Genomic DNA, 24,390 nt, shown 5'->3' with positions numbered 1-24,390 from the left:
AAAGTCGTATTCTGCATTTAGCTGAAGGATTTAGAACGATTTTTTTCAAACCTGTTGAATCATAAAATTCACTGGAGAAACCTGTTTCTTTCAAAAAAAGATGAATCAAATGATCAGGATGGTAAATTTGATGTTGTGTGCTTTTTATCTCTTTAAAAAAAAAATGGAGGAAAAAAGGAAATGGACCAAATACCACTTTTTGGCTGTAAAAGAGAACAAAAATGTGCTTTATATACATGAAGGATTACTCTCCAAGACTATTGTTAAGTAGTGGGTGAGGAGTTGCAAAATGGTGTCTACTGTATGTGAACTCTGTAAAAAGAGGAAGAAAGAAAGAAAAAATAAAAGGAAAACATATTTGTTTCTGTATACTTGGAAGCATACCCAAGCAGCAGATAATAGTCTTTGCCTCTGAGAAGGGAAACTGGATGGCCAGAGACAGGAGTGAGAGGAGAATTACGTGACTCTGTTAGTTATTGAAAGATAAATATATTTTTTTTAAGTTAGATTTCTGAGTCTCTGTCTTGGATAGTCTGATTTAATATCATACATTTAAGGTGGAGCCTGGGAACCCATATATGTATTTTAAATAATAGCTTTATTGAGAATTGATTCATGTAGCATAAAATCCATCCTCTTAAGGTGTACAATTCAATGGTTTTTAGTGTATTTGGAATTTTGTGATCATGGTCATTAATTCCAGAACATTTCCATCTCCCCAAAAGAAAACCCCAAATCCATTAAGCAGTCATTCCCCACTCTGCCAACTACCAGTCTTCTTTTTGTTTTGATGGATTTGCTCATTCCAGTCATTTCATATAGAGTCGTACAATGCAGATCTTTTATGACTAGCTCCATTCATTTAGCATAATGATTTTCAAGAGTCATTCACACGGTAACGTGTGTGTCCGTATATATGCAGCATCCATGTAGAACTGGAGGAGCCACCAAATTATTTTGCAACATGGCTTTACCATGTCCCATTCCCTTCAGATTGCAGATGGTTGTTTTGGGGGCCTGGGAGCTGTATTTTTTTTTTTTCTTACAAGGATCTTGATGATTCTTATGATCAAGCAGTTGTGGAAAGCACCGGCTCTGAGAGTAGCACGGTCCCCCTTACTGTGACTGCAGGGGCGGTGGCTGTGTTTCTCCTCCACCAGTGCCCCGCAGCGCTTGAAGGCCATGCTGACTGCTGTGCGGAGAACAGCAGCGGAATGCCTGTCTGCAGAGCAGTCAGCGCCTCAAGAAAAAGGATCTCAAACAGAGTGAGCTCTGGGGTGAGATCAACCAGGCCTGAGTCTATTTTTTTCTTTGTTTTAATTTTTTTTTTTGAAGATGAAATATGGAAAAGAAATCTAGGTATCCCTTGAAACCTCAGAAGATTCAGATGGAGGAAGGCATAGCATGGGGAAGCCAGTGCATATATTGGGTTGGCCAAAAAGCCTGTTCAGGTTTTTCTGTAAGATCTTATGGAAAAACTTGAATGAACCTTTTGGCCAACCCAATACATGCTTTTTCTTCCCCCAGTGGAACAAGGGTCATAGTCTTTATGAATTGGAATCTGATTTCTCCTTTTCCTAGAGGTCTTAAAAAATTTTTTTTAACCCATTTTATCTGTAATTGTCTTCTCTGACTTTTAATAGGCACAATGAGTCAAGTGTTACTATGGGCTGTAGGTTATATAGAAATAGAGATATAATGTTGTATACATGAAAAACTCACATAATGTTATAAACAAACTTCAGTTTTTTAAATGTTATATTATGATTATTCTGAACTTTAAACTATGAGAAAAAAACTGTTTTCATACACACTAGAATGGCACCCCACTCCAGTACTCTTGCCTGGAAAATCCCATGGACGGAGGAGCCTGGAAGGCTGCAGTCCATGGGGTCGCTAAGAGTCAGACACGACTGAGCGACTTCACTTTCACTTTTCACTTTCATGCATTGGAGAAGGAAATGGCAACCCACTCCAGTGTTCTTGCCTGGAGAATCCTAGGGATGGCGGAGCCTGGTGGGCTGCCGTCTATGGGGTCGCACAGAGTCGGACACGACTGAAGCGACTTAGCAGCAGCAGCAGCATTTGAGTTCTAATTACTAAGACAAAATTAAGAAGTCTCCTAGACAAGACAATATATGGGGCAAGTCTTCTGAGGTTAGACATCTGCTTTGGAGCATTTCCTGCCTCAACCCTTAAGTAACTATTTCTTGTAGCTCCCTCCTCTGGATGGGGCTTCAGTGGGGCGACTGTGAGGAGCAGAGCGCTCAGCACATAGTGGCTCCCTCCTTAATGAGTCATAATAACGGGTGCTTTTCTCAGGGCCACTTGATAACAAGCACATAAATAGAATAAATAGTCTTTCAGGTTGTTCTGAGCAGAATTTTAGTTCCTACCAAGAGAAGCTCTTCACCTTGTTTTCTAATGGACTTAATGTCCTCACCGGAAAGCGGTGCCTGTGGAGCCAGGAGGAAAATGCCGGACGTGGTGGAGTCCGGGCTCGCCTGTGCTCTCGGGGGGCAGGGGGTAATGTCAAGAGCAGGCTCAGCTCTTTTTTTAAAATTTTTGTATTGTAGTTAAGTTTACACAACATGAAATTTACCATTGTAACTATTTTTGAGTGTACAGTTCAGTGGCTTTAAGTACATTCACAACCCTGTGCAACCATCACCACTGTCTGTTTCCAGAACTATTTCATCATCCCAAAGAGAATGAAACTCTGTACACATTAAGTGATAATGTTCCCTCCTTCCCATTCTTCTTTATCTCTCAGAATTTGACCACTCTGAATACTTCATACAAGTGAAATCAGATACTGTTCATCCTTTCGTCTGACCTATTTCATTTCGGTTCAGTTCAGTCACTCAGTTGTGTCCTACTCTTGGTGACCCCATGGACTGCAGCACGCCTGTCCATCACCAACTCCTGGAACATGCTCAAAGTCATGTCCATTGAGTCAGTAATGCCATCCAACCATCTCATCCTCTGCCTTCCCTTCTCCTCCTGCCCTCATTCTTTCCCAGCATCAGGGTCTTTTCTAATGAGTCGGTTCTTCACATCAGGTGGCCAGAGTATTGGAGCTTTAGCTTCAGCATCAGCCCTTCCAACGAATATTCAGGACTGATTTTTTTAGGATTGACTTGTTTGATCTCCTTGCTGACCAAGGAACTCTCAAGAGTCTTCTCTAACACCATAGTTCAAAAGCATCCATTCTTTGGCACTCAGCTTTCTTCAACTCTCACATCCATATATGACTACTGGAAACACCATTGCCTTGACTAGACAGACCTTTGTTGGCAAAGTAATGTCTCTGCCTTTTAGTATGCTGTCCAGGTTTGTCATAGCTTTTCTTCCAAGGAGCAAGTGTGTTTTAATTTCAGGGCTGCAGTCACCATCTGCAGTGATTTTGGAGCCCCCCCAAAATAAAGTCTGTCTCTCTTTCCATTGATTCCACATCTATTTGCTATGAAGCGATGGGACTGGATGCCATGATCTTAGTTTTTTGAATGTTGAGTTTTAAGCCAGCTGTTTCACTCTTCTCTTTCACTTTCATCAAGAGGCTCTTTAGTTCCTCTTCACTTTCTGCCATAAGGGTGGTATCATCTGCATATCTGAGGTTTTTGACATTTCTCCCAGCAATCTTGACTCCAGCTTGTGCTTCATCCAGCCTGGCATTTCACATGATGTACTCTACATATAAGTTAAATAAGCAGGGTGACAATATACAGCCTTGACATACTCCTTTCCCAATTTGGAACATTTTCAAACTTTGTCCATATTTCTAGCACATGTAAGAATTTCCTTCCTTTTTAAGGCCTTGTAATACCCCTTTATGTATATGTACCATGTTTTGTTGGGCTTCTGATGTGACGCTAGTGATAAAGAACCTGCCAGCCAGTGCCAGAAACATAAAGGGACTCGGGTTCTATACCTGAATCGGAAAGATCCCCTGGAGGAGGACTTGGCAACCCTCTCCAGTGTTCTTGCCTGGAGAATCCCATGGACAGAGGAGCCTGGCAGGCTATATACAGTATGTAGGGTTGCGAAGCGTCGGACATGACTGAAGTGACTTAGCATGCACACACATGTACTGTGTTTTGTTTATGTGTTCATTGGGTTGTTTCCACCTTTTGGCTCTTGTGAATATTGCTGCTGTGAGCATTCATGTATAAATATCTGTTTGAGTCCCTGCTTTCATTCCTTTGGGGTAGACCCCCAGAAGTGGCATTGCTAGTAGATGGTAATTCTGTGTTTACCTTTTTGAGGAATCACCAGGCTATCTTCCACAGCAACTGCACCAGTTTAGATTCTCACCAGCAGTACATAAGAGACTTCAGTTTCTTTGCTAACACTTGTTATTTCCTGGCTTTTGTTTCTGTTTGTTGTTGTAGTGGGCATGCTCATGGGTGTGAGATGATATTTCACTGTGTTTTTGATTAGCACTTCTCGTGATGAATGATTTGAGCATCTTTTCATATGCTTGATGACCATTCGTGTATTTTCTTTGGAAAAAAATGTCTATTCAGGGTAACCTTCAGTCAGGTAACTTGTTTTCTCATTGTTGTAGAATTTCTTTTTGTGTTCTGGATGTAATTAACTCTTTATGACAGCTAGCATTTGCAGACTTGTGTTTCTGTTAAAAAACGCAAATCTGATTGTATTGCTCAGTGTTAGTGCTAGTGATGGCCTTTAAATTCTGCTCAGCTCAGTCTTTTACCATCCATGGGTTACTTTCACCTGGCCACTCACTTTTTGAGCTTGGCTTGTTATCTGGGTGTGGAAATAATTGTACCTTCCCCATAGGCCTGCTTGAGGACTGAGAATGTAAGTTGCCTTAAGACACAGCCTAGGAGTTCCTCTGGTTTCCATGAATAGTGCCACTTACTACTGTCTGGAGGCCAAGGCAGAAGATCCTGCAGCTTCTGACTCTTTCTGGGAGGTTCATGTACCAGAACCCCTATATTAGGATGAGATCAGCTGCTCTGCGTCCCCCTTAGAGCAGAGCACAGAGCAGGTTCCCAGCGGATCGGTGTTAATGAGTGTGATCACTTTGGGCTCACCACCATGCTGCATGTTGTCAACTCTTGACCCTCTGTATCAGTGAACGTGCTAGGGTGCCACTGCGGGGTCCCAGAAGCAGCTTGGGAGGCAAGCTTCTGGAGCAGAGGGAACTTCAGGTAGTAAACCTGGTGTCTTTCCATATTGTGATTTTTTTTTTTTTTTTCCCCTTTGGAAGAAGGAAGAGAAGGCAAAACCCCACTCTCCAGCTTCAGACGCAGACTCTTCTCATTAAGGGCCGGCCTCTGTCCCCGGCCAGCCTGGGCATCTGTTGTTGCATCTGCCCCTCTCCTGCGCTGGCGGGGCTCCAGTTTGAACTCGGGGTGCTGCTGGCCAGAGAGCTGTTCTCTCTGCATCACTGCAGGCCATTTCAGAGTGGAAGTGTATTTGGACCATGCAAACGTTTGATCTTGTCGGGTAGTTTAAAATTTCATTTGTCGGGTCAGTGTTCTGTCTGCTTTGACCCTGAGGCTCTTTCTCATGGTTAATACTTTGGCAGTTCTAAAAGGAACTCTCTCTCTCCCTCTCCATCTCACCGCCCCCCTCACCTCCAATCCTCCCCCTTCACCCCATTCCTCCCCCTCTGTGTCCTCCTGTTGCTCCCTCTTTCTCAGTATCCCACTTCCTCTTCATCCCTCCTCCTCTCTTCCCCCCTCCTCTTCCTTCCTCTCACCCTTGGAGGTCTTCTTGGTTTATAGACTATTACATATTTCTTAAAATGCCTTCATTTTCCAGATGATTCCCTGGAACTGTCACCTAATCAGAAGTCTTTAAAGCTATATGCGTGTGTGTGCACGCACACACACACTTTGCTTCAGACATTTCCATTGTTATTTCCTCAACAAATACAGCATGCATTAGAGTAGATTCAGACAAACCAGAGCTTGACCTGGGCTCCACCACTGCGGCTGGACCCTCCTGCACACACTGGCTCTGTCATAGGACCAGGCACATCTCTTTCCTCAGCTGTGGAGTGGGCCCTCGGACAGCACTTTCCTCCTGGGCTGGACAGAAGGGTTGACCGAGCCAGTTCAGATGAAGCCTTCAATCCCAACAACTGACTTCTGTACTCTCTGTGATAATTTGCTGTGTACTTTTTTTACTTACTATCTAAAGCCAGTTTGACTGAAATTCTTGGAGCCAAATTGCCCCAAGAAAGAAGGGGGAGAAGAAAAGAGCTGGGAGGCAGCAGCAGCGCCTCTAACCCAAATGTTCCACTGAGTCAGTCACGGTGCAGAAACCCTCTTCGAGGACCCGCCAGCTGTCTTGGGCCCTCGGTGTGGCCTGACTTCCACATACCTCTCTCAGGCTTGGCCTCTGGGCCGTGTGAAGAAGAAAGCAGACCCTGAATTTTTCGACATTCTCATATGTGGACTTCTCTTCTGTCTTGCAGCTGATGCCTTTTTCAAAGCCGCCATAAGCCTCGTTCCAGAAGTTCCCAAGATGATTAATATTGATGGAAAGATGCGGCCCTCAGAATCATTCCTTCTGGAATTCCTCTGCAATTTCTTTTCTACATTATTAATAGTTCCGGTACGTTTCCCCAGAAGACCTGTAGGTGATGTCTTTCTTTGACCTGTTTTATATACATTCTTTGCCCTAGAAGTGCAGGGATGTTCTATCTATATCTTGGTTGGTTTTGTAGTCAGATATTTGAATTTCTCAATGCGTTTCTATTCATCTGTGTCCAGGGTATATAGTCAAGGCTCTCTATATGGCGAAGGAGGTACTACTTGTTCAGGGCTCGAGCCACTGGATGAACAAAACACCCAGGGTGAAGTCCCTTCCTTCCAGCTCTGTAGTGTCAGGTGATTGTGTAACATCACCAGGCTGCAGTTTCCTCATTTACAAAATGGGCATAATAATAGCATCTACATGTCTAGGTTGAGGTGAGGATTAAGTGAGCAAATATACATAGGTGGTTACAACAGTGCCTTGGGCTGTGCTTAGTCACTCTGTCATGTCCAGCTCTTCGTGACCTCACGGACTGCAGCCGGCCAGGCCTCTCTGTCCATGGGGATACTCCAGGCAAGAATGCTGGAGTGGGTTGCCATCTCCCTTCTCCATCAGTGCCTTTGTACATAGTAAGCACTTGAAGAGGTAATGATGATGTTATTTTGATGGCAAAGACCAGAATACACAACAAGATAGTGAAAGTCAAAGGGCTATTGTTGGAAGATGCTGGGGTTTCTTGTGGAATATAGGGAATGAGTAGTCAGGTTTGGGCTGGAAGGAATCAGGGCCACTCCCAGGATCCAGCATTAGGGCCCTCACCCTAGTTGGGGTTCTTAACTTGGGGTCTGCCTAACCCATGGGGATCTGGCAGAGCAACCATGAATTCAGATGCGAAAAAAAACCCTTTCTTTTTACAAACCTCAGTGGAATTTAGCCTTTCACGTCATTAAAAATCACAGGCAATGAGCCACGGCACTAGTTGTAGTAACTGGGACTTTGTCACCAAAGTAATCAGCAGTATGTTCACATAACATTTCAGGTGTGAGAGAGATTTTAGAGGACTATCTACATGTTTCCTTCCTTTACAAGTGCAATAGTTATTAGGCCCATTGGCTAGGTCTGTTATTTAAATGTATTCACCAAGAAGTAATAGATTACAGTATAACAGATACGTTGAAAAAATATTTTGACAACTGTATTTTAGCATAATTGATTTCCTTTGTGGTCTTATGTATTTTATTTTCTGCTTTAGAAATAGAACTCTGAGTTGTGTGTAGGCTTCACCAGGTCATAAAAAGTCCAGGCACAAAATGGGTTGGCTCATGGTGAAGCCAAATGTGCGTAGGAACCATGGATGCCCATCCCCACTTCCGTACTGAGAGTCTCACTCCCTAGGTAAGATTGGCCCTGGAATCAGCATTTTTGAAAGCTCCCTTGAGTCAAGTATAGGTGGTCCTAGGACCACACTTTAAGAAATGTCCCTCTGGTCTCAGGCCATGAACCATTCAGCTCCCACAGGTATCGGGTTACTTTGGGGTGATGAAAATGTTCTAAAATTGTGATGATGATTGTGAATATATGAACTCTGAATATACGAACAACCAACGAATTGTGCATTTTATGTGGGTGAATTGTTGGGTGTGTGAATCATCTCAGTGAAGTTGAGAGAACAAAAACTGAGTTGCTCCCAACTTTCCAAGTTCAAATCCCAAATTCTCTGAAGAGAGCCTGGGATGTTCGGGAGGCAGGCTTGATGCTCAACTTCAGTGTGTTCTGGTATTCTTCTTAGTAGTTTATAATCAATCTCTCTCATTTTTTGATAGTCTGGTTATTTATCAGGTGATAAAATCAGGGTTTCTAATGAGGAAGTGGCTCAGTGTCGCCGTTTACTGATTAATTGGCTTGCCTTTTCCTTCTGCATATGGGGTTTTCTCTGTTAAAAATCACTGGAGCCTTGTGCTTGGAGTCAGAAACTTGTGTTAGTCCTGACCCAGTGACCAAACAGCCTTGTGGCCTTGAGAAAGTTTTGTAACTTTCAGAATCTCCCTTGTCACCTTTCTAAAGTATCATCCAGATACACACCTAACAGAGCTGCTGTGAGGGTCGACTGAAAAGATCGCTATGAAAGTGCTTCATGAACCGGGCGCTTGGTCCCTGGGATCACAAGCTGATGACCAGTGGGTGGAATCTAGCCTGGAGACACACTTGTTGGCTGCATCATGATGGAAAACATTTGGAATGAATTACCCCCATTTAAAATTTGTAGATCACAGAGAAACCCAGATTTCCAGTTCCTTGAGAAAAAATCAGGTCCAGCCCTATGAGGCCTGCATTCCCCGCCTGGCCAGTTGTCCTCAGCTGGAGAGCAGCTGCCTGTCCTAGGGGGGCACGTGTACTCTGTCCAGGTCCCTGGGCGCCTCTGGGTCCATTAAATCCTTTTCTGTTGCTTACCTGTTCCCTTAGGCATTCAGGTAACCCCACCCCTGCCAGACTTCATTGTTCCTGATAGTGCTCTGGCTTTTGCCAGGATTTCTCAAGCTGTTAAGATGGTTCTAGCCACAGTTCGGGACTTCTTACTAGGTGCTCCGTGCCATGCTAGCTCCCTTTGTCAATACACAGTCTCTAGGATCCTGCAAAGCAGGACCTTGGAGGCTTGCCTGGGGTTGCACCGCTGGTGAGAAGCAGAGCTGGGAAGTCTGTGCTACCCCAGCCTGAAACATTCGCAGGAGGCTTTATTGCTCAAGATAGTTGGGACTTTACAACCCTACATCCCTCCTATGGGACACAGTATAGTAACTACTGGCTGGCTCTCCGGGTGCCATGAGATGTTAAGTCTAAAGAGCCAAGGTTGAGTGCTCACCCGGCTCAGAGGCCAGAGGCCGCGTGCGAGCCCCACTGTGGTCAATAGGTTCAGCAGGAGACGACTCCCATATCCCTCTTTTACCTGGTTCACATTGCTACCTTTCTTGTCAAACTTTTGTTATTTTACTTTTAAAATTTAATTCTTTCATTGTAAGGACACTTACCATGTCTGCCCTCTTAACACATTGTTAAGTGTATGACGTAACTGTTGACTCGAGGCCCAGCACTGTTCAGCAGATCCCTACAGCTTATTCATCTTCCTTAACTGGACCTTTAAACTCACTGATTGGTGACTCCCTGTTTTCCTCCCCCTCCAGCCCTTGAATTCCACTCTTGGAAAGGACTGTTCTAGATGCCTTATGTAAGTGGAATCATAGTGTATTTGTCTTTCTGGCCTATTTAACTCACCATAATATCCTCAAGGTTCATGCATGTTGTCATATATGATGGCATTTCCTTCTTTTTGATACAGCTGAGTAACAGTCCGTTGTATGTGTAGGCCACATTTTCTTTATCCATTTATCTTTCAGTGGACATTTTGTTTGTTTCTACCTCTTGGCTGTTGAGATGGTGCTACAGTGAACACAAGAGCACTAGTATCTCTTTGAAGTATTAGTGATTTCAAACGTTTTGAATAAGTACCCAGAGGAGGGACCTGCTGCATTACATCACAGTTCCACTTGTAATCTTTGAGGTACCTGTGTACTGCTTTCTGTAGTGGCTACACCATTTTGCATTCCCACTCCAGAGCACAAGACTTTTTTAAAGAATGGGTTTGAAAAGCTTTGACTCATTTTATTTGTTTAGAAAAAAAAAAAAATGGATGCCATTTTAGGCCAAATAAAATAACTGGTCCACTTTATTCATACTAACGAATACAGAGGTGAACATTCCCCCAGAACAGCCCTCTCTCCTTAGCAAGCAGCCCCACTTTTGAAGCATTCTGCTCTGGTATCAGCAGTGGTCAGCTTCTTGGTGGACTGCAGGACAGTTTTCTCCATAATCTTGAACTAACATATTTCTTTTAACAACATTTGGTAGGACAAGGAAACTAGAATGAATTGAGCAAGTTTGGTGTGAACCACTGCAGATGCCTAATTTTGATTCATTTGAAATTTGTAGGCAGTGGAAATGTTCCCCCTCAGTTTTCTGGCACTGATCACCAGGACACAGCAGGGAAATGTCTTCTCTCCTCCTTATCTTAGTGAAAAGGTCCAGCCGTCAGCATAACATGGTAGCCAGATGCAAAGCTTCGTTCATTCCGTCTACCCTGCAAATATTTGTTGATCTGGGAATGGAGGAGTGAACAGAAATGTGTGCTTCCACGCAAGGAGACAGACTCCAAGCAAATCAATACTTAACTCCAGTTGTATAAAGTGTCATAAAGAACTACAGGCACTTCTGAGAGCCTCAAATTTTGAAGGGAAGTGTGTCAGGGAAGTGCCCTGAGAATGTGTGATTTGAGCTGAGCTCAGAGGAAGACTGGTAGTTCTCTAAGTGCGGGGGGTGTGGTGACATTCGGGGTGGAGGCAACAGCATGGGTAAGGCCTTGAGGTGGGCACGGGCACCCAGCAGCACTGGACTGGAAGAGAGCCGTGGTGATGAGAGGCTAGAGGGGCACGAGCTGGCAGGACAGGTGGGCTGGCAGCAGTGAGGCCAGGGAGCGCCACCGACCCCAGACTCACCCACAGCTTCCCGTCTCCACGGAGATCTGTTTCCTGCCCTCCACCTGCTCTGTGGCCCCCTGCCCCCACCCCACCAATGCTCCACTTCTCTTTCCTGCACTTCCTCCCAGCCCCTCTGTGTTCTGGCTCCTTTTGTAAAGGACTTGAATATTTATTTAACACACAGAGAGCCAACCAGCAGTTCACCAGTATTCACTCCAAACAGCCCTATAATTATCCTCCTCTCACAGAAGCAGGTCCTGGCACAGAGAGGTCAAGTGACTTGCCCAGGGTCACCAGCCAGTGAGCAGCCAAGATAGAATTCAAAGCCAGGATGTGTGTGCTCGGCTCTGTCTTCGCTGCCTCTCAGCTCTCCTGGGAAGTTAGTTGTTTCCAGGGTATTCTTTCTCCCAAACAGTGATGTTTAATAGAAGGATTCCCGCAGACCAAGGACCCAGAGGGACCATGCGAATGGTGGGAGCCAGGCCCCCTTTCCTCCAGCTGAGAGAGAGAGAGGGCTGCGTCCCTCCCAGGTGCCCCTTGGGAGCCACCTCCTGGGTGTTTGCTTGCTGCCAGGGAGGCGCCCTTGGCAGAGACCCCGGGGAAACCTTTTCCTGCTCGGATTGCCTACTGAATCCAGGATCTTTTCTTATTTTCTTTTTTAAATCTGTGTTTGCCTTGCTTCAGTTGCTGGCACTGGTACAATTTCTTTTGAAAATGTTACAACCACTGAAGCATGGCTATCGTGTGGAAAATGTTTTCCTTGTAGAGAAGGTTGGAAATAATCTCTTTGTCTCTTCGGTTTAAAGCTCGGGGGAACGGCTTCCTACAAACCTTCATGTCTCCGTTACCCCTTCTTCCACCTTTTTGAAGGTGTGTCGAATCCTCTCTCACGATAGTTATGGCAGTTTGTATTGAAAGTTACTGGACCATTCACATTGTTGTCTCTTTCCAGGGCAGATCCTGAAATAAAATATATTTTGAGCATCCACATAGCGAAACAAAATAGCCTAGTTAGAAACAGCTGCTAGCAAAGAAAGGCAGTAGTAAGCTGCCAGCTGAGCCTGACTCTGGCAATGGAAGGCGGACCACAGCATGGGCAATTTTACTGTGTATCGTTTGAGGCATTCAGATGTTGGAGCATCGTGTGTCTTCTTTCATGCCGATACCGTAACAGCAATTCCTGTAGATGTTATCAGCTGTACAAATCATCTCACGCCCCTCCACCCTCATTCTTACCCACTGGAAGTATTTCTGCTGTGGATCCACACTTCGGATTACGAAGCCATGAACTCCCACCCACCTCGGTTATCACACTTCTACCCCAGGCCTGAATTTAAGAGAGCTGACTACATGCGTGCCTTTCCCCAACTAGCCCACTCCATAAAGTCTAGTTCATGCCTAAGTCATCTGTAGAGAGGCATTATATAGAGTATTAGCACTTAGGAATGTCCGCTCTGGAGCCAGACTCCCAGGGCTCAAATCCTGGTTCCCCCGTGTCCCAGCAGTGTGGCTCATTTCCCATCTGTGAAATGGGGTGGGAGGGGTGGTCATAAAAGTATCTTTCTGAAACAGAAACGCTATGGTAGCCACGATAGCTACCATAAAAGTTAGCTACTGTTTTTGTAGCCACCTCAGTACGTAGTACATGGAAGGTGCTCGGAAAATGGTATCCTTTCAACATCATTTACCTACCAAGTGCCTGCTGTGTGCCTGGCACTGTCCCAGCAAGCAAAGACAGGAATAAGGGCACCATTCACAGTGCGTTCCCTGGGTCGTCCTAGAACTGTATTATTGGCAAACTCAGGTTTGCCCTCCTAGAGGTTTTTAGGCCAGGATGCAAAAAAGATCAAGAGATATTGTTCACTAAAGAGTAGATAAAATCAGATGCTGAGAACTGCTCTGAAAATATGAGATGGTTGACTTGACACAGAGACTAGGAGAAGGTGCTAGGGGCTCTGGATTGACCATCACAGGAGGAGCTAACGTGTAAGGTGAGGTACAGCAGCTGTCAAAGGAACCAGTGTGGCCAAGTCTCACAGATAAAGGTTCCAGCAGGGAGAGCAGCAGAGCTGGGAGGCCAGAACCCCCTTGGCTTATGCCTGCCCTCTGGAGCATCTTCTGTCCTTCCGTCTGGTCTGTGTGGGAAACTGGCCTCTGGGCACTGAGCCATTGGGGCTTCCTTCCTACTGGCTTCCAACTGATTCAGTCCTTGGGAGGCACTCACATGGACTGCGAGGCAGGAGGAGGCTTTCTGGGCCATGGTTCAGCAGGGGCTTTGTTCTTCCATCCAAGGCTGCAGGCTCCAGCTGCAGTTCCTTGCTCTGCATCATGTGCTTTCCACCCGAGGATGGTACCGGCTTCTCTCTGTTGCCAGGCCCCGGGTGCCTCACTTTCCTCACTAATTGCCTTCATCCTGAGAATCCTTTGTTAAAAGAACCTCATTTAACCCTTGTGAGCATGCCCTCTGTGTCCTGCCAGGCCCCTGAGCAGTCTAGCTGGTCCCAGGAGCAATAAAGGTGGTGCTGGACTGAGTGAGGGGCGGGGTGCACCAGCTGGTCAGTGGGTGATGGCGGCAGGAGCCGGGGGAGGGGGAGTCTTTGGAGAGTGTTCAGCAGGGGAGCCACAGCATCACCTAGACCTTTTTGGAACAGAATTGAAGCTGCTGACTTTTTCTTTGCATCCCAGCATTAATTCAGTTTAGCATCTGAGAAACACTGTTATAAACTCTGTGTTTTTTCCTCTGCCAAGAGATGGGCCTTCCCTGGTAGCTCAGTGGAAAAGAATCCACCTGCAAATGCAGGAGACTCAGGAGACTTGGGTTCGATCCCTGGGTTGGGGAGATTCCCAGGAGGAGGAAGTGGCAACCCATTCCAATACCCTTGCCTGGAAAATCCTGTGACAGAGTAGCCTGGGGGGCTGCAGTGCATGGGGTCACAGAGAGTTAAGCAGCCTAGCACAAGCATGATCTCCCAAGAGAGGATCCTCAATTTAGCTGCTAATGTTGCTGAACGCCCTAAAGAGCAAGGCTGTGTTTAAAGTCGGTGCCTTTGGTGGTGACAGTGATCATTTGGGGGTTTACCCGAGGTAGGTGGCCTCTACTGTGCCATCTGCTGCGAGACCTGCAATCTAGCTTTTGTAGTTGGAAAAACAGGGCTTTTTACTGTTATGCATATAAGAGCAAGGTTGTAATTTTGGAAACAGGCCATTAAACTGACAGGTAACTTTGCTTTCTGTTCTCAGACTGTAGGCTCTCAAACCTTGTCTCCCTAGACTAGTGTGCTGGTTAGTAAAGTTAACAGCATTTTGCCACTTTTCTCTCTATTGTTTAACCACAGCTGGCACCTCAGTTTCTCTGTAGCTGCTAAAGGGAGGGACCTGGGTTTCTGTCTTGATTTTTTTTTTCCCCTCTTCTGCTTCACATTTAGGATTATTTATTCTTTTGTTTTGGTCCTCCACTAGGACCACCCTGAACATGGAGTCCTGTTTCTTGTTCGAGAGCTGCTCAACGTGATCCAGGACTACACCTGGGAGGAGAACAGCGATGAGAAAATCCGCATCTACACCTGCGTCCTGCACCTGCTGTCCGCCATGAGCCAGGAGACCTATCTCTACCACGTAGACAAAGGTAGCCAAGTCCCCCCGCCAGACTGCACTGTGTTTGAACTCCTGAGCAGCAAGTGCGCAGTTTTCATTTTCTCTTGTGTTTACCCACCATGAACTTCTAGTCCAGGGCCTTGATAAATTTGTCCAATGTAAGAATTACCTGGGGCAACTCAAAACACAGATTCGTGGGTCCTATCTATCTCTTCTAAATTAGATTGCCCAGGAAGAGATCTGAGAATTTGTATCTTTCATGAGCATCCAAGATCATCTTGACACACAGATGAGTTTGGAGAAGCACTCTTTTGGATCGGTGATGCCTTGCATGTGCCACAGAATTTCTAGAATGGTGGTTACATATGCACATGTGTGACCTTCACCCCGGGCATATTCCTTTCCAGTCTCACATGGGTCCTGGCCTTAGAGCAGTTGCTTGGAGGAAGGAGATGGCCTTGTTCCCCCATGTGCAACCAGCCGTTTTGAGCTTGCTGGCTGCAGGTTTGGGGGCAGCCTCTTCATGTCCTGGAGATAACATGGGACAGTCCCAATTCCAGATTGCCACCCATTGAACCTCAGCATCTCCCTACTTGTCAGAGCCTCAGTTCCTATTTTTGGTTTCCAAAAAAATGGGCCTATTGTTAAAAGTGCTTTGGCCAATACATATATACTTTAGGGTTTAAGCAACTATCTCTACACTTGGAAATTTTATGGAATGGATTTGGCTTTGGCCAATACATATATACTTTAGGGTTTAAGCAACTATCTCTAGACTTGGAAATTTTATGGAATGGATTTGGAGTGCTGAGGGTGGCCTCCTGTCATAACTCTCAGGGGGTTTCTCAGGCTGGGATTTAGGGGCTGAGGTTTTGTAAGGATGTAACTTGGGGAGGCTGGTTACCGTTGGAGATAATAGTTTCCATGGTCTCAGCTCCTACTGCATGCCAGGTACGGCCCCAGACTTGGTGGGCCTCTTTCTCCTCTGATCCTGACAGCGCTGTGAGGAGAAGAAGCATTGGTGTCCCCTTGCCCCACCTGAGGCAAGGGGAGACTCCAAAAGACAACAGGATTTTACCAGCCACGTGGTTTCCAGAGCTCAGGGCCAGTTGGTGCTGTGAGTGGAACTCACTGTGGCATATGAGTTATGCTGCCTCCTTGATTACAGAATAACAGTGTTTTAATTAAAGTATATGGTTGTACACGGGGGCTTCCCTGGTGCCTCAGTGGCAGTCTGCCTGCCTGTGTAGGAGACATGGGTTTGACCCCTGAGTCAGGAAGATCCCCTGGAGAACGAAATGGCAACCCACTCCAGTGTTTCTTCCTGAGAAATCCCATTGACAGTAGAGCCTGGTGGGCTACAGTTCATGGGGTTGCAAAGAGTCAGACCCAACTTAGCAACTAAACAACAGCAGTGGTTGCATACACAGACAGTAAACCACAGAGCTGTGAATGACCACGTGATGAGTGCCACCTGGTAGCCACCACTCAGATCAAGACATCAAACGTCACTAGCTCTCCAGAAGTTCCCTGGATGCCCCTGTCCAGCCAGCACTACCACTTGCCTCTCTATGGGTATACTGCTCTCCTGACTAGTATTACACATTGGTTTGTTAGTTTTTTTACTTTTCCATAAATGGACTCATTTAGCAGGCATTCTAAATGAATGTCTGGCTTCTTTCACTCCGTGTTATGTCTGTGAGATTCTTCTGTGTGTGTGTAGCTGTTGTTCGTCCTTTTGCTTTGCCGCGTAGTATTCCACTGTATGAATATGCCAGAATTTATTCCTTCCCCTGTGGATGGAGTTATGGGCTGTTACGAGGAGTGCTGCTGTGAACATTCCTGAATATGTAACTCTCGGGGTTCGTGTCTGTTGGGTACATGCCTGGGGTGAAACTGCTGGCTTGTGGGATTTCCTTGTGTTCAGCTCTGGTTGGTACTGTCTCACAGTTTTCCAAAATATTTACACCAGTTTACACTCAGTGAAAAAGTTGGCTTAAAGCTCAACATTCAGAAAACTAAGATCATGGCATCTGGTCCCATCACTTCATGGGAAATAGATGGGGAAACAGTGTCAGACTTTATTTTTTTGGGCTCCAAAATCACTGCAGATGGTGATTGCAGCCATGAAATTAAAAGACACTTGCTCCTTGGAAGGAAAGTTATGACCAACCTAGATAGCATATTGAAAAGCAGAGATATTACCCTGTCAACAAAGGTCCGTCTAGTCAAGGCTATGGTTTTTCCAGTGGTCATGTATGGATGTGAAAGTTGGACTATAAAGAAAGCTGAGTGCTGAAAGAATTGATGCTTTTGAACTGTGGTGTTGGAGAAGACTCTTGAGAGTGCCTTGGACTGCAAGGAGATCCAACCAGTCCATCCTAAAGGAGATCAGTCCTGGGTGTTCTTTGGAAGGACTGATGTTGAAGCTGAAACTGCAAGACTTTGGCCACCTCATGCGAAGAGTTGACTCATTGGAAAAGACCCTGATATTGGGAGGGATTGGGGGCAGGAGGAGAAGGGGATAGCAGAGGATGAGATGGCTGGATGGCATCACCGACTCGATGGACATGAGTTTGAGTGAACTCCGGGAGTTGGTGGTGGACAGGGAGGCCTGGCGTGCTGCGATTCATGGGGTTGCAAAGAGTTGGACACGACTGAGCTACTGAACTGAATTGAACTGAACATTCACCAGGCATACATGAGGTTTCCAGTTGTTTCCTTGATGTGGTCCGTCTTGTTCATTTTGGCTCTTCTGATGAGTGTAATTTGCATTTGTCTCATGGCTAATGAGGAGAAGGCAATGGCAACCCACTCCAGTATTCTTGCCTGGAGAATCCCAGGAACAGAGGAGCCTAGTGGGCTGCCATCTATGGGGTCTCACAGAGTCGGACATGACTGATGCCACTTAGCAGCAGCAGCAGCATAGGTAATGAGGTTGAGCTTTTCCTGTATTTCTTGGCACTTTTATTTTCTCTCTTGTGAAGGGTTCATGGAGGACTCAAAACGGTAGAGAAACTTTCGAAGACCAAACGCCATGGAAGTAGGTCTGGAAATCCTGGGCCCTGTCATAGGAGCAAGCCCTCTCCTCGCTTTTTGCTTCCTTCAGTGGATTCCCTGAATCCTATCTCTACAGGACTCAGCAGAGCAGACTGTAGGAGCTGGAGCGCCAGCAGAGGAGGAATCTAGTTTTCTAGCTTTTAGAAATGAAAAGAGAAGGGTGGGTTTTCTCTGCTGCCTTCTTGGCCCAGCTCTGTTCACTCTGGACGCACAGTTGTGACCTGACAGTTGTCTTAGTAGGAGAGAGTCCTGGGGGGCCATATGAGGCCCACAAGATGGGGGCCCCATTTCCTTGTTTCTCTCATTTTGGAGGCAGCCTTTTTAGACCGTGTTAACAAACGTTCGAACTTTTGAAAAACTGGGGTCAGATTTTTTTTTTTTCTTTTGCGTATGAAGTATGCCTAGGCTGTTTTCTTTCCAGATGAATAAGAAGAAACTGTTCTGAAATTACCTGCAGCCATGACTCCAGTGCTTTCATGCGAGCGAATGAGAGAGCGTGCTTGCTGTGGAAAGGCAGGGCAGTCCTGACACTGATGTTTAACGTGCAGATAGACATCTAGTCGGAAGAGTACAACCCAGGGGCCCGTGGGAGGCCATCACAGCCCTTTCACTCCTCCACGTCGCCTGCCAGCCCTTGAAGCATTCGGGGTCGTGACCCCAAGGCCAGGCAGACGCAGAGATCCTGGGCTATTTTTAGTGGCCATTTGCCAGGGATTTCATTTCTCCCCATTGCGAGCACCCTGTCTGGACTCTCCAAGTGTTAGAACAGAAACATAGAGAAGGGGAGAAGGGTGAAGTGGAGAGTCAGGAGCTACTTGGCTGGAATGCAGAGCGGGTCTGAGTTCAGGTGTGGCACTCTTAGCACTCCTGACCCTATTTTTCACTTTCTCTGAATTTTCTACCTTCAGGGTTCAGCCTAGGTCTCACTGATTCTGTAATTCCATCCCAAGCCTGGATTTTAGGACCTGGAGCCCCCAGGGTTGCTGTCTCCGGACCTGCAGTGCATATGGTGGCGATCGTCTGTTTGCTCGTCTGCATCTCGTCATGGGCTGTGTGTTCTGTGAGGGCAGGGCCGGGTCGGCCCACCCCCGACCCACCAGGTCTCCAGCTCCTGGAACCTGGCGCGCAGTGGGTTCTCGCCCAGCCTGTGCTCTGTGTGTGAGCGGCCTGCTCCAAGCACGCCTCTGGCCCCTCTGGGCAGGGTGCCTGCAGCTTGGGTGGTTGGCCACAGGCAGTCCTAGGCCTTCTGTCTTCTCCGCTGCTGCTGGGCTAATCTGAATGAGAGTAGGTTCCAGCTTGGAGTGAAGACAGGGAGTTTATGCCAGGAACTATCCTAGTCCTCAGCAGCAGGTGTGAGAAATTCCTTCACCAGCTGCAGTTTTGCCATTCCACAAAATCTGATGGTGGTGAATGGCTGAATCAAATTCTTTCTCTTCTTACAAGAATGACTGCCATCTTCCACATCATGGACCGTTGAGACACAGCAGCCAGAGCTGACTCAGAAATCCTAGGACGGTTGGTTGCCTGCAGCCCAGGGCAGTTCACTACCAACCTGTGTTACGGTAACAGCTACAGAGCCAGCAGCCGGCCTAGGAGAGCGCCCCAGGACAGTCCCCACCAACGGGCAGTTCAGAACTGGAGTGGAGGCTTCACGTGGACAGAGAAGCAGGGGGAAAAAGACCAGCTGTTGTCCTTATTTGCAGGCAATATGTCTGCAGCCTGCTTACAAAAGATTCAGCCCCAAAATGGCATATATGTCTGTGTATATGTGAGTGTGGAGAGAGCAAGCGAGAGCTTCACAGAAGGGCACAGTGGCGTCAAATGACACTGGGCGAGAGAGGGCGCTGGCCAGTGTCCCGTTATCCCCCAGTTCCGCAGCCTTGACATTCAAGTAAGAATCGGGGATAAAAGGAGTTAATTATTCCTGAAGTAGCAACCAGAAATGTACATGAAGCATCTCTGAGTTACTTTACCTATTAGTTAATCACTGTGTACCTGTCCCACTCCTTCAAAAATTCAAGACAGTTTACAGGAAATATATAAAATAATGAAATATAATTGTGTTTAATTGAAAAAGTTGGTTCTTAGAAGTTATAAATGAGGAAATACATGGCCTTTATATGTCTATGTGTGATTTCTATGGGGCTTCACTATGTATACTGTTTTGTCACTTTATTGATAGTATATTATAAATATTTTTAAGTAGTAGTAGCCGTAGTATAGTGCAGTGTAGTACATGGTAGTTAACTACAGATCATATACTTTTATTGTCTTCATAATATTTTATTTAATGCTAATGCCACAGAGCATTGAGTCAAAACTCTTGGTATACATTTCCATTGCTTCTCTTCTCACCTTTATACACATTTATGATGAACATAAATTAAACATATAATGAGCATTGTTCTCTATAATGTGACAATGACTGTCACATACATACATCTTTGTGCACCTGTTGGATTATTTTCTTAGAGTGGGTTTCCCCAAGTCAAAGATCTGGCCTTTTTCTAAGACCTTTTTTTTTGGAGTAAAATAGATATAAAGTTTACCATTTTGGCTATTTTTAAATAGACAGTTCCATTTTATTAAGCATATTTGCAGTGTTGTGCAACCATCACCATTATCCATTTCCAGAGTTTTTTCATCTCCCCAAACAACTCTGTATCCAGTGAACAATAACTGCCCACTTCCCCCTCCCCCGGCCTCTGGTGGCCTCTGTTCTATTTCCTGTCTTCATGAATTTACCTCTTCTAGGTACTTCATACAAGTGAAGTCATACAGTAGATGTCTTTTTGTGTCTGGTGCATTTCCCTTCCCATAATGCTTTCAGAGTTTACCCATGTTGTAATATGTATTAGAATTTCATTCCTTTTCAGGATTGGATAATATTCCATTGTACAGATAAGCCACATTTTGCCTACCTATTCATCCATCAGTGGATACTTGCGTTGTTTTCCACCTTTTGGCTCTTGTGAATAAGGCTGCTATGAACATTCATGTACAAGTATCTGTTTGAATCTCTGCTTTCGGTTTCTTTGAGCATATCTAGCATTGGAATTTCCAGATCCTGGGCAGTTCTCTTTAACTTTTTGAGGAACCACTGAGCTTTTCCACAGCAGCTGTACCATTTTACATCCCCACCAGCAGTGTACGAGGCTTCTAGTTTCTCCACACCTTCATCAACACTTCGTATTTTCCTTTTTGTAGTTGCTGTTGTTTTTAAATAATAGTGATCCTAATAGACGTGAAGTAGTATTAGACATTTCTCAAGGCTTTTCTTACTGATTTCCAAACTGTGATACTCCCATCAGTCGCTTCCCCAGGCCTACATCAAAGCCAGGTATTCTTTTTCACCTTTGTTAATCTGATAGGCGATTTTTTTTTTAAGTCCTTCTGTGGTGTTAGTTTTCTGTTCTTTGATTTCTAATGAAATCAAACTTTTTCCCCATAAAATTATAGGCCATTTAGATGTATATCTGATACATTGACTATTAATGTATTTGCCAGTTTTCCTGTAAGTGACCCTAATGGGGTCACTTTTTTAAAAGTTCAGAAGCCATCCCTGCACATTGTACCTTGACTTTTCTTGTCTTCGTGGCCAGTGCCTGTTGAACGTGATGCCCTGTTCTGTAGCCTGTTGTCAGCAGTCCAGGGAACAGTTCTGTGCAGACCCTGTCCTGTCCACAGCTGGTGACTTTAACCATAATGGGACTGGTATTCCTATCTCTTTAAGAATTTTCCAGTTTGTTGTGACATCCATTTATGCTTATACGAAAATAGCGCCAAGAATCATTAAATGGAAAAAAAAAGTGCAAAACAGCACCCTGTAGAGTCTCTCTCCTTCCTGACCCAGAGGTCATGCTCCGTGTAAAGGTCAACAGGAAAGAGGGAGAGGGAGGTCAGACTCAGGCTGTTCTTGTGTCTGGTCTTTCTACAGACAGCAGCTGTGATGGGAGGTGCCCAAGGAGAGAGGGGACTTTGGTGAGAAGATTCAGGTTTGCAGGAAGACATAAGAGAACCTTGCATGCCACCTGCGGGAGTTTTGAGGAGGAGTGACAGGACAGGGGGCTGGGGGCGGTGCTTAGCTTGAAAGGAGCCTCCTCCTTTGGGATCCTGGCCGGGGTGGGCTCTGAGCCTCCATGGCCCCATCTGTTATCTCTTGCCTGTGCTAGTTATGAGGACCCTGTAGTAATGCTTGTGAAGTCCTGAGCCCAGTGCCTGGCCCACGGTGCCCAGTATTGACAACCATTCTAATGGTCACTGCAATGCCTGCTGTCCCCTCCATGCCAGGCCAGAGGGGACAGATAGACTTCCATGCTCCTGCTGTCTGGCTCCGTCATCCAGAAGGCTAGGTATTTTCTCTGTGATTCCCAAGGGCCCAAGTCAGCAGGAGATTCTGGCCATTTCCGTTTGCCCTGCCGTGCGTTCCTGCCATGTGCTGATATCGGTGCCACGTGGCTGCCTCTCCTTGGCCTTGGGAATGTCTCACAGCTCTTGTTTCTTCCATCAGTCGACTCCAACGACAGCCTCTATGGGGGAGACTCCAAGTTTCTGGCTGAGAACAACAAGCTGTGCGAGACGGTGATGGCTCAGATCCTGGAGCATCTGAAAACCCTGGCCAAGGATGAGGTAGGTGCCCACTGTGGCCCCCCACCTCTGCCACTTGCCCCAAAATCACAAGTTCCCAGGGTGCTTGGACACTGTTTCGTCCTGAGAGTAATGTGCTTGTGTGAAGACTGTTCATTGAGGGCTCAGGGGCCTTTGTTGCCACCATTTTCTCTACCTGCACTGCGCCTCCCCCCCGGGGTTCCCCTGGCCACCCCACTCATCATTCTAGTCACAACTCAAGTACCTCCTCAGAGTGGCCTTCCCTGACCCCTGTCTCAAGCAGCCATGCCCTCCTGCATCCCTCTGAATCTCTGCGTGTGTCCCTGTGACGCTTGGGCATGCTCTGAAACATTGTGTGTGTGTGTTCACTTGTTAGTCACCCGCTGACCCCACCAGAATGGAAGCTCCACGTGGCCAGGCCCTGGAGACCTGGGTCTTGGAGACCTGCCTGTGCCGGAGATGGGGTCCTAGGATCCCTCTGTCCCTCACCTCAGCATCCTCCCCTGAAACCTGGCGTGCAGCGGGCGCCCAGTCTGAGCATGTTGCGTGAATAATAGCCTGCACTTGGACACCTTAGCTCTTTTGACGCCCTCAACAGGCCTATGATGTGGGTGCTGTGTTTATTCTCCTTGGACAGGAAGGAAAACCGAGGCTCAGAGAGGTTTCCAGAGCCCCCGGTTTCCTCTGGTTGTGACAGAATAGGGTTCCTGGCCCAACTGCCAGGCCTGAACCCTTAGCCACTGCACTGCCCTCCTCAGTAAGGCCTTTTCCCTTATAGAAGTGGAAAGTGGCATATGGTGTCACCCAGCCATGGCAACAGGCTGTGCTTTCCTAGCCTTTCTGTTTTGTTTTCCTTTGCCTTGGCTGCACATTGCAGATTGCTAGCTCCCCAACCAGGGATTGAACCCAGGCCCTTGACAGTGAAAGCTCGGAGTCCTAACCACTGGACCACCAGGGGAATTCCCATTCCAACCTCTCTTACACAAAAGTGTAGTGTGGAGAACTTTGTGTGCATTGTTTCAACTGATTCTCATGACGGTCCAGTGAGTGGGGACAGCTGTTATCCCTTTATACTGTAGAGAAACTGAATCCGAGAGTGGCAGCTATGCAGTGTGGTCAAGGCAGTCTTCTAGAACCCATGCTCCGATCCCTGAATATGTTCTTTTATCAGATGTTGCCTTTACAGAGTGGTTTTTTCCATATTTTCCATATAGATAGATGGTTGGTTGATTTCAAAATAATTTCCAAATTATCCTACAGTCTAAATAACTACCTGGTACCCTTCCCCAGTATTCCTTTTTGCAGCTTCAGCTCAAACATGTGGGTGACAGATGGATCCCAGAAGCCCTGTCTTAGGCTTAGTGGGGATGGTTGTTCAGACATTAAGACTAAGGTGGGCAGGTTGGCAGGGTAGCTCAGATGGTAAAGAATCTTCCTGCAATGCAGGAGACCTGGGTTTGATCCCTGGGTTGAGAAGATCCCCTGAAGAAGGGAATGGCAACCCACTCCTGTATTCTTGCCTGGAGAATTCCACAGACAGAGGAACTTGGGGTCGCAAAGAGTCAGACCCACAGCTGAGCGACTAACAAACACTTTGACTTCACAGGCCAGTGCCTGACCTTTCTCTCTGTCCTCTGGGACAGTTGTTGCCAGACTTTCTGCTTCTGTGTTCCCCTGCCAATCCCCCTTCCCGCCCCAAAGCTTGTTCTTTGTTACTCCAGGCTGTCTGCTTACATCTCTGAGCATTTCAGTTTTTAAAAATCCCATCTAGCAAGAAACAACCTGAGCCCTCGTTCCTGATCCCCCCCAGAAGACCCTGTTTCCTCTCACTGCCACTCACCCCCACCCTACTCCTGTTCCCTTTCCCAGACCCAGGACAGATTTCAGACTGCCTGGTTCCCAGCCCTCCCCTTTCTTCCACAGACTTCCCCAGCTCCCTCTTTCCCAACTTGGAGTCTCACTTTCCTCGGATTTGCTTCTATACCCCCATCCACCAAATCCTTTGAAGACAAAATAAGATCAAACTGGATTTTTAATTTAATTCTTATTCACTTCTAGGACTGTATAGCATGCCACCATTGCCCTT

General features: G+C 46.3%; 1 protein-coding gene across 3 annotated transcripts in view; it reads left to right on the top strand.

The window, feature by feature from the left end:
• The window catches only part of VPS35L (VPS35 endosomal protein sorting factor like), a 143,827-nt gene that overhangs the window by 113,953 nt on the left and 5,484 nt on the right, over positions 1 to 24,390 (top strand). For all 3 annotated transcript variants that reach the window (XM_025275381.3, XM_025275379.3, XM_025275380.3), the window contains exons 27-29: positions 6,452 to 6,591; positions 14,502 to 14,667; positions 22,207 to 22,325. In XM_025275381.3, coding sequence (XP_025131166.1) covers positions 6,452 to 6,591; positions 14,502 to 14,667; positions 22,207 to 22,325 — 425 coding nt within the window. The remainder of the gene's footprint in view (positions 1 to 6,451; positions 6,592 to 14,501; positions 14,668 to 22,206; positions 22,326 to 24,390) is intronic.

Source organism: Bubalus bubalis, chromosome 24, assembly GCF_019923935.1.
Source record: "Bubalus bubalis isolate 160015118507 breed Murrah chromosome 24, NDDB_SH_1, whole genome shotgun sequence".
Lineage (NCBI taxonomy): Eukaryota > Metazoa > Chordata > Mammalia > Artiodactyla > Bovidae > Bubalus > Bubalus bubalis.
Note: the sequence above shows the minus strand (reverse complement) of the source record. Positions and strands in the feature narration are given on the sequence as shown.